At 42.4% G+C, this 10,070-nt stretch overlaps 1 protein-coding gene across 1 annotated transcript in view; it reads left to right on the forward strand.

Annotated features, from left to right (window-relative positions):
• The window catches only part of GLIPR2 (GLI pathogenesis related 2), a 49,494-nt gene extending 40,409 nt beyond the window's left edge, over positions 1 to 9,085 (forward strand). Inside the window, exons 4-5 of the mRNA XM_026656374.2 lie at positions 5,599 to 5,676; positions 7,176 to 9,085. Coding sequence (XP_026512159.1) covers positions 5,599 to 5,676; positions 7,176 to 7,336 — 239 coding nt within the window. The 3' untranslated portion in view covers positions 7,337 to 9,085. The remainder of the gene's footprint in view (positions 1 to 5,598; positions 5,677 to 7,175) is intronic.
• The last annotated feature ends 985 nt before the right edge of the window (positions 9,086 to 10,070 follow it).

Raw genomic sequence — 10,070 nt, forward strand, 5'->3', positions numbered from 1 at the left:
GAGTGAAATGCAGTTTACTTTTACCACCAGTATATGTGCCAAATGTAAACTGACACCTGCTGGAGAGCACCAGGATGGCAAGCAGTCGTGTGCAGGTCACTACACAATGCATTCAGTTCATAGATCTGTATCACAGACAGCAATTCACTTGCTCTTTTGTCTTCAGGGCGGAGCATTGACTTAACCCTCTTGCCAACTAAGGCCGGGAGGTTAGTGAAGGCATAATTCTATGGGAGCATGTAAGTGGAGGAGGTGAGTGTGTTGCATCCCGAGAACTGAAGCCACACACGTATGGAGCACATGAACAGTAGAGTTCAGTTTGAGACATCGGTAGCTGTCGAAGACTAAGACTGCCTGTGAAATAGCAAAACATGAGTCATTGCTGTTCTGCAGTCAGAGAATTAACTAGGGCCCAACATTGTGCATGTTTGTAGGCCTAACAGCTTTGGCAGCATCAACTGACTTATTACTCTACTTCCTGGAATGTTAAGCAGAGACAACATAGCTGATGGGGGTGGGAGACAAATCTCGGCCCTCTGATGCTTGTTATAAGCAATCTCTGCAAACTATGGTTGTGGGTTTTTTTTTTAAATAGACTTCAGAAAGAGTGCTTTGCATCTGCAAATTGTGTTTGGAGCCCCTGCTTTCAGTATTTTCTGTTCTGCCTTACTTATTACAGATGAATTGACTGGGAAACTAGATCATGAAACCATAAATTAGAGCAGGGTTATTTATTTGATAAACTTTTCCTTGTATACAGAGTGATATTCATCTATGGTGCCGCATAAATTATCATAATTATGTTTAAAAAAACCTTTCTTCTTCGAGCGATGTCCCTGTGGGTGCTCCACTCCAGGTGTTGGTGTGTCCCTGCACCTTCGCTCGGAGATTTTTACAGCAGTACTTGTACCGGTCAAGCACGCGCAGAGCCTGCCCCCCCCTCCCCGAGTGTACTTAATAGTATGTGTGCACGACCGGTCTCCTCAGTTCCTTCTCTACCGTCCCCGGCCTGAGACAGAGCTCAGCAGACTCGTTAGAGAATTTCTTCTCTCCCTTGTTCAACTTTTTTCCCTCTTAGTTTAGCTTACCAGTATTAGTTAGGTACCCTTTTCCCTTCCCTTCTCTTCTCTTAAAAAAACAAAAACAAAAAAACTTATCTAACTTGCCTTTACTCTGCCACCATTTACCCCTCCCCGGAGTGGACATTCCTCTGGATTTCAGAGTTCTCAACGCTTGCGTGGGCGTGCTTGGAGATCTTGAAACTGGAGATAGCACTCTCTTGATCCAGTGAATCCGTCCAGCCAAGGCAACAAGCTGCACAACCCCTCTGAAGATTGTTTTAACCAAATGTCAGTAACCCTGGTTCTTGTTCGATGAGAAGATCACTCTGCCTCTTCTCAGACCACCCCTTAGAGTCTCTTTGCTGTGCCCCTTCCCGTACAAGTGCTTTCCCAAACCAGGCTCGTGGTTACTCGCACACTGCCTTCACCTCAGGCCCACCTCAGTCAGCTCCAGGAACAGTAACAGTCTCTTCCCTGGCTCCAGTGAAGCCACCAACCACCTCTGAGGCTCTCTGTTTGGTCAAAGCCGCAGCAGGCTCTCAGTAGTAGCTTCTGGCTTCCTGGCAGCAGGTTAGCAGCAGCTCCTGGTATGGACAGAGATCCACAAAAGCAATCTCAGGTCCTCTCCCAAAAATGGAGCCCACCACACGCTCCCCCTGCGCTCTCTGGGAGAGGATGACTTTCTCCCTTCCCCAAGGCATTATGGGAGTTGTAATCTCCAGGGTGGGATTGCAGCGTTCAGGATCTTCCCAGTTAAATGCAGAGGTGTGGAGAGGCAGCTCAAAACTCAGTTAGTACCCTTGGAAGCCACCCAAAATACAGCTAGACTCCCTACGACCTGAGTTTGCAAGTCCCCCAGGACACTCTCAATTTATTGATCCTGCAAGTTCTCGATTGGTTCCTGAGGGGTGCAAAGCACCCTCAACTCCCATTTTGAATTCCATCAGTTAACAACTGTCAGGAAGTAATGGTGAATTTGCAGGATTCGCCCCTCATGGCAGAGAAGCAAAATGAAATGGCTGTTGGCCTCCTCAAAGTTGCAGACGCAAAAGAACCTGACAGTAAACAGAAGAGCAAATAAACTTTCCATCCTCAACAGCTTACCCCTTCCTCCCCCAAAACAAAGAAAGAAAATAGAGCCAAATTCATCACTTACATAAACTCAAAGCCAGCCTTTGAGGCAGGCAAGTTGGATGCCAACTTTTTTCTCAGTTGATCTGCTTGTATGTGTGTGTGCACGCCAAAAACATTTTCCGCCCTGGGTGGAAAACACCTAGGCCAGCCTTGCTCCATGCACTCCCATAGAGTTTAGTGGAACTACATGGTATATAAGTCAATGATCAGTTAGCCCCATTAAACACAATCTGTTTCATATAAAACCTCTGAGCTCCAACAAACTGCAAGCCTTGTTCTGCCAAGGCTGGGAATAAACAGATCACAGGGCTATAAACATTAACAAAGCACTATGTAGTGTTACTAACAAATGATAAAACTCTTAACTCAAGACAGAGCTTGCCTGGGTCATTTTTTGTGTTCTAAGGATTTGTGTAGTATAATCAAAGTTTCTTAATTTTATTGCGGGACAAACATGGATTAAAATAGCAGAAGATGGTAAACAGTAAAAACAGCGATTGAAATGTGGTTCTGGTCAGATAGCTCCTGGGGTGGAGGTGAACAGCACAGCTCAGGTGTGTCAGCCAGGGTAGCTTAAAGCTCACATTGTTACCTCCCTGATCCTGGTGCTGGCTTTATGCAGGGCTAGTCCCTGTGAACTGAAGGCTACTCTAACAAATGGCCCCGGGGATTTTAACTGCAGCCAAAGATTGATGTATCACAGGGGTGTCTTGCCATGTCCCCTTTTCCCTAATCTACTTGCAGTAGGGAAAGGGAATGGTGCAGGACTCTCTACCTCAGCTCTGTCCCACCAGAGGATTACCCTCGCACTGACCTGATCTTCCCTGGTTCACTTACCCTGCTTTAGAGCAAGACGATTCTTTCCAGGTGGCCCCAAGCACCTGCACAGCACTGGAGAATCGGGTCTAGTGTCTTTAATAACTCATTCAAAAAATTTAGAAGAGCAGCTGTAGTAATTGACTGTATCAGAAGGTTAACAAGAAAATTGGACCGAATAGATGTTCTCCAAATGGTGCAGGAGCTGTATAGAATTAAAACGCTGGGGTCAGGGATTGACTGCAAAACAGGCAGCATTGAAAAACACACACACAATACAAACTGTACAGCACAGGCACAGTATCGGTAAGTTCAGTGCTTACAATGTGTGTGTGTGTGTATGTGTGTGTGTGTGTGGTGTGTGTGTATGTGTGTGGTGTGTGTGTTGAGCCCTGATCAAAAGAATACTGCAGGGGAGTCCTGCTTTGAATTTTGTTGTAGAGTCTCAAGTGGCTCCTTCTTTCCTTCAACTGCCTTTTCTTTGGTGGTGGATGGAGGAACCTTCTTGACTCTCTGTGACTTTTTCCTGACTGACTTCTGGAGTGGACCTGCTGTGATGCTTCCCAGGGTACCCAGGGTTGTGAGGCACCTCGCTGCCACCTGCCCTTAGCATGAGGAAGTCTTGTCTGTGCCTGGTGTGGATGAGCTCCATGACTCCACCAGCCTCTGGCAACACAAGCACTGCCTTCCAGGCCTCCATAGGCTTCACTCTCTCTGTATGGATTAGCAATAGGCACACACCAATCCCCAGTCCTCTGTGCATACCTCTGCAGTGCCCAGCCCCTATTCCACTGAACACTCACAGAACTATCAGGTTGGCTACTCCCAAAGGAATAGTACACAGCAGCTTACTAGTTTCACCTCAGGATCACCACTCCACTTAACACACAGAACTTAGATACATTTATAGTGAAAGCAAGTTTGTCATCAAAGAACGGAGATTCGAATGATAGTAAGAAAGAATACTGGAAACAACTGGTAACATGTAAAACAAAACTATAATATGCTTGGTGCAGCCTATAACACACAAGACGAATAGCCCTGCCTCATACAGGTTAGCTTCCCCTAAGTCCTTTCCCCAGCCTTTTTAACCAGAATGGCTGAGACACTTTTTCATAAGATCAATACAGCTAGCAGCGTGTCCTCACAGATTGAAGGATACCTGATGTACCTCCATACCCCCAGTTTTGCCCCCCAAAGTTCATTGTCTTTACTCATAAACAGGATAACCCCTGCTGGTTTTGTTTTTTCCTGCAGCACTCGCAGTCTGATTGAAAGACTTCCTTTGTAAGATTCACAATGGTCATCTCCCACCTCCTGTCTGGAGAAGTCTGTCTCAGTGCACACTACCTCTAAGTGACCAGCCTTTAACTACAAGGCCTTATGAATATAATTTTCAGTATATATTAATACAGTCTGCCCATATATTTCACAATGATTTGATGACCACTGTGACACAGGCTTTCAGCAAAGATTTTATCTGACCTGCTTTGGTGAACCCCTGCGCCCTCTGCCAATGGACACCAAGAGGTTCTTGGATCACACCTGCCATCCAGAGAGGGCCCAATAATTTGAACTGCAAGCCTTTTCATATTTTTCTCTAGCCGAAGTTCATTGAGACAGAGGAAATTGCCTGAAAGATTTCAGGGAAATTAAGTCTTCCCAGTGAATGCATTACCTTAAAGCTGCTGGTAACTGCTTTATATTGGGACCAAATATTATCATTGCTTTTGATTTATTGCTTTTCTATTTTTTCATGTTTTCCAATTTTGAGGGGTTATAAATTTGCCAGGCTTGGATTACTACTGGGGTTTTTGGTGGGAATGGGGAAGGGGTATCTCTGCTTTATTTGGTGGTTAAATTTGCCAGGTGTAATAATAATCATACTGCCCTCTGCTATTTGGACCACAGGGAATAAATAAGACTAGAAATCACCCAGAAATGTGGAAATGGGGGAGGTGGGAGCAGTGCCTTTGTGGCATCCTGTCCACAAATCCCCGAGCAGAAACCCCTCTGTAAAAGACCAGCACTTCATCCTTAACTTATCGTGATCTGTGTAAATAATACAGACAGTGGATAATTTTACTGTACATGCCATCAACCAACAGGATGAGTTAATCTTTCTGAAACCTCACTTTGGTGCTCATCCTTTTGGGTAGGTTTGTGGTTTTTAATTTTAATTCTCTCTGAAAGTACATCATCCTGTTTAGGGTGTGGCCTTTCATGTCTCTTTCCGCTGCTGTTGCTCATAAAGGGCCTAGGGTTTTCTTCTGTTATAGAAAGCATCCATCAGCACTCTGTTTCTCTTTTCTTGCTCTAGTTTCTTTTATAATGGAATGCTATATTTGAGTATGATGGTAATTGGGGAGTGGGGCGGGAAGGCCACTTGTAACTAAGAACTTCTCTTGATTCAAGAAGTAGCTTAAAATTGTTACTCATTCCATGTTTATATGACTCCATTTAAGCATCAACAGTTCTTGCTGATCTATTAACAGAAGAATCTTGTGGGCAGGGAGATGTGAGTTGCAGTTTGCTGAGTTCACTCTGTTTGTTGCAAATCCACAGCATCATTTCTTTTGTCTTGCAGGAAAGGAAGTAGCTGAAAGATGGTACGCTGAAATAAAAAATTACAGCTTTCAAAATCCGGGGTTTTCTTCTGGGACAGGTGAGCTCAGGCTGGGCACTGCTCCTTCAAAGATGCAGCTCTTACTTTAAAAAGTTGTTAAATCTACTTTCTCACTATTTTTCAAAAATCAGCTTTTAAAAAAAAATTAAGGTGTGTGTGTGTATAAAAGACCAATGTTAGAATTGCTCTCAGGAAAATGACAATAACTGGAAAGATAAAAGGAAACTGTGACTCTGAGGGGAATGAGAAAGTAAACAAAATTTGTATTAGAAACAAAGTAGATATATTTTTAAAAAATTCTACAGTCTTTTTCCTTCAACCATCAGTATTAAAAGGTGTTGGTTTTGAGGACAAATGCACTTTATTTCCCACAAAATATCAAAATTGTAATAATAGAAACTATACAGCTGTTTAATTAAAGATACTGTGCTGATGTCTGCCTTGGTTTACCTCTCGTACCATCTAATCCCATTGATGTCAATGAGGTGTTACTTACAGGGACGGCTCCAGGCACCAGCGAAGGAAGCAGGTGCCTGGGGCGGCCAATGGAAAGGGGCGGCACATCCGGGTCTTCGGCTGCAATTCGGCGGAGGGTCCCTTAGTCCGTCTCGAAGGACCCGCCACCGAATTGCCACCGAAGAATGAAGCGGCGCAGTAGAGCTGCCGCCGAAGTGCCGCCAATTGCGGCTTTATTTATTTTATTTTTTTGCTTCACCGCTTGAGGCGGCAAAAAAGCAGGAGCCAGCCCTGGTTACCTAGAGTGTAAATTGGGGCCAAATTTTTGGAACCACCTTTTCATGTTCTCTGTATGTATAAATACCTTCTGTCTGTGTTCCATTCTATGCATCCGAAGACGTGAGCTGTAGCCCACGAAAGCTTATGCTGAAATAAATTTGTTAGTCTCTAAGGTGCCACAAGTACTCCTGTTCTTTTTTCATAGGAAAGTTTCATTTATCTGTAACTGTGCATAGAGGGAACAGCTGGTGGAGTAGGTTTTGAGAGACTGCTACTCCATAACTGTCAGAAGGGACTAGAAAAAAGCCTGGGAAGTTAATGTTTCACTAATGCTATTAACTTATTCTGTGCACCATAGAAACATAATCGGGGTGATCAGAACGTTGAAGCAGGTGGGGAACAATCAGTGGTAGGATGGTTACTTTGTCAGCCATACTGCTGGGAGTGACGGGGCTGGGATCATTGTTGCACATGGTATGGTGTGTACCCAGGGCCTTGGATCTGGGGCTTTTGTACTTGATGTTCATCCAGGCCTGGTTGTTTTCACATAATTTTTCCTATGTATTTTGGTTTTGGAACAGAGTAAGGAGCTCATGAGTGCAGTGGAGAACCATGTTGGCTGTCTTTCTAAAGACAAACTATTAGATCAGCTGCATTTTCTTTTTCACCCCCTAGGCGTGTTATCCTGTCAGAGAAAGAAACTAACTTAGTTTGGTGTGACTTGTTTTTGCTCAATCACTAGAAATAATTTTTCAGATTTGTTGTCCAAAGTTAATGTGTTTATTTGACCTTTTTCCTCTTAGGTCACTTTACAGCAATGGTTTGGAAGAACACAAAGAAGATGGGAGTTGGAAAAGCCACAGCAAATGATGGCTCCACATTTGTGGTGGCCAGATACGATCCACCTGGAAATGTAGTAAATCCAGGTTTCTATGAAGAAAATGTTCTTCCTCCAAAGAAATAATAAAAAGACAGTTTTTTTTGGTTAATGAAAAGTGTACTTGTGGACTGAAGACATCTTTAAAATTAAATAAAATCAAATGATAGTCCATGCTTGATACTACCATTCACCTGTCACTACGAAGCAACAACTGTGCTACTTGAATGAGTCTGTACAGTAGATCTATACAGCTTCTGAGATATGTTCTTGTTCTGAACTAATTCATTTGAAAAGTACTAAAGCATGGGTATATGCAAACTCCAAGATTTTGATTTTGCCAAACATGTAAAGGGCAAGAATTTATGTGGCTTTTTAATAGTTTGTGTTAACTGTGTGTGGCTTTTTTTTTAAAGCAAACAAGTTTGTAACTTTGTAACTTTTTAACTAAAAATATCACCTTGTAATTATCTATCACTGTATTCCAGTTTTCCAGTATTTTTTAATGAGACGCCATCTGTACGTTACTGTTTTAGGATCCAATCCCGCAGTTTTGAGACAGGCAACACTCCCTTAGACTTCAATAGGAAGTTACATACGAGTAAGGGCGGTGGGACCAGACCCACCCTCTTCTATGAAGAGAAAAATCTTGTTGAATGCTATCCAAAACACAGCAGGTGAAACCATACAAACCAATCTGCTCTGTAATTAATGTCTGGTACATTGTCAAAGATGTTTATATTCAACTGGTAGATTTTAAGTATTAGTAGCTAAAATAGTTTTTGAATGGACTATATTTCCAATTCAAATAATCTCTTAGATTTTACAGTACTTATGTTGCCTTATTATAATATACATCAAATTGGAGATAGATATTAAGTGCACATGTCCTGTTTATTTCATTACAGAAAAACAAAATATCCCCCTTTCTTTAGCTTCTTGCACTCTCTCTCTGACTCACTAAATGTTGCCACAAGTTGCGGTTTTAGACCTAATCTAAGGAACTGCTAGTTTACTTACCATCAAAATGTGCTAAACTCTCTCTTAGACATCTATTGCCTGACATAGGTCCAGAGATGGTGCAGGTGGCTCGTGCTTCCATGCAGAGGGAATAATACTTAGTACCTGGGCCCCAGAAGAAGAACTTCAGTGGAGCATCTTGGATTTTGCATTTTTGTTCAATGAACTAATATTTGCTTCCAAATGAATATCAGGTACATGCCTCATACTAAAAGATCAATAATGTTCCAGAGTCCTATTCTCTTATCCTCTAGCAAAATCCTATGGGGTTGCATTGGGTATAAATGATGCAAGACTTTGGTCCACATAGTTTACTTTGAGTTTGAACTAGGCAATAAGAATAATATTTTCCTGTGCAGGATGGATGTGTGAACCAATCCAAGGTTAAATTATCTCTTTAAAAACTGGCTGCAGGCATTTCCCCCCTGATCAAATATAAAAAGGGGATCAGTGTTATCCCAGCACTACAGGGCCAGGTGCTGAAACCCTGACTCCTATTGGGTATGCCTGTGCTTCATAAGTATTCCTTTTGACTTCAGTGGGATTCTGTAGGTCAGAATCTGGCCCACAGAGAGTACCAGTATGGAAAGGCTTTTTGTTTACACAATTTTGGTATATTGCAATGTTATGGCTTAGTTATATGTCACTGTGGTAGTGTGTTAGATTCCTTTTGCTGTAACCCAAGAATTTAACACAAAAAAATGAAAATCTGAAAATGAAAATAAATATTTTTCTTATGAATTACTTCTAGGTAATTGTAGACTAATTTGAGTCGTTTACCTCAGTCTATATTAACTAATCCAGACACTTTATTTTCAGAATGAATTATATAGTTATAACTTTTACAATGCGGTGCACAGGAGTGGTTATTGTTTTGATCCAGTAAAGAAAGGAGTAGGGGGGAAACCCCCAACAAGTTGTAAATGATACAGCAGATCATAAATATGGCATACCTCCTGTATGAGGTCTGAACACTTGCTCCCAGATGGGTGCAAGGTTGCACACATCTTAGAAGCAGGAGTTGTTACAATGTTGTTTTCATCTTTTTATTTGTTTATTTTAATTTCACACATGCTCAGTAGAAGATTCTCACTTTGGCCCTGATCCTGGCAAACTCTTACCTAGGGCACTTAAGTGTTTGCAAGTTTGGGGACTTTGTGCCCAAGAACTCAGTCTGAGAAATGCTGGAACCAACAACTCCAGACAGGCTACTACCATCCGTGCAACATACTATCCCCTCCAGAGGTGAAAATGGAAGAATTTTAACAAAATGTTAGACAAAACTGATAATTTGCAACACCAACTTTATTACCTTATTTGAATAAATATATGCTTGTTATACTTGCTGACAGCCCTGAGACTGGCTGTATTGTCTCTTGAACAAGGAACTAGACCCGGGAAAACTTGGCCAGATCTGTTCGTGTGAATCATTAGTAAAAGAATTGGCTAGTGAACTTTCTCTGCCTGCTAACAATTTCCTAAGTATCATGGAGAACTAGGGGGATAGGGACAAGGATAAAGGAGAAAATCAAAACCTAGCAACATTCTTTAAAAAATTTAGTGATAAATTAAGCTGTTTAGAAATAGCAGTCTGTGGCAGCTTAGATGTGCAAAACAGAATAAAAATTGAAAAACACATAAAGACATCCAGACACAAACAACTTTACAGCACAGTCACAATAAGCCAGTTCCATGTTTACAAAGCAAGTTCTTAAACGTGGCCAGGGCCGGCTCCAGGCACCAGGCACCCAAGCACGTGCTTGGGGCGGCACCTGGTAAGGGGCGGCGGGAGGAGCGCGGC

This window comes from Terrapene carolina, unplaced genomic scaffold, assembly GCF_002925995.2.
Source record: "Terrapene carolina triunguis isolate 2854851 unplaced genomic scaffold, T_m_triunguis-2.0 Scaffold229, whole genome shotgun sequence".
NCBI classification, from domain to species: domain Eukaryota; kingdom Metazoa; phylum Chordata; order Testudines; family Emydidae; genus Terrapene; species Terrapene triunguis.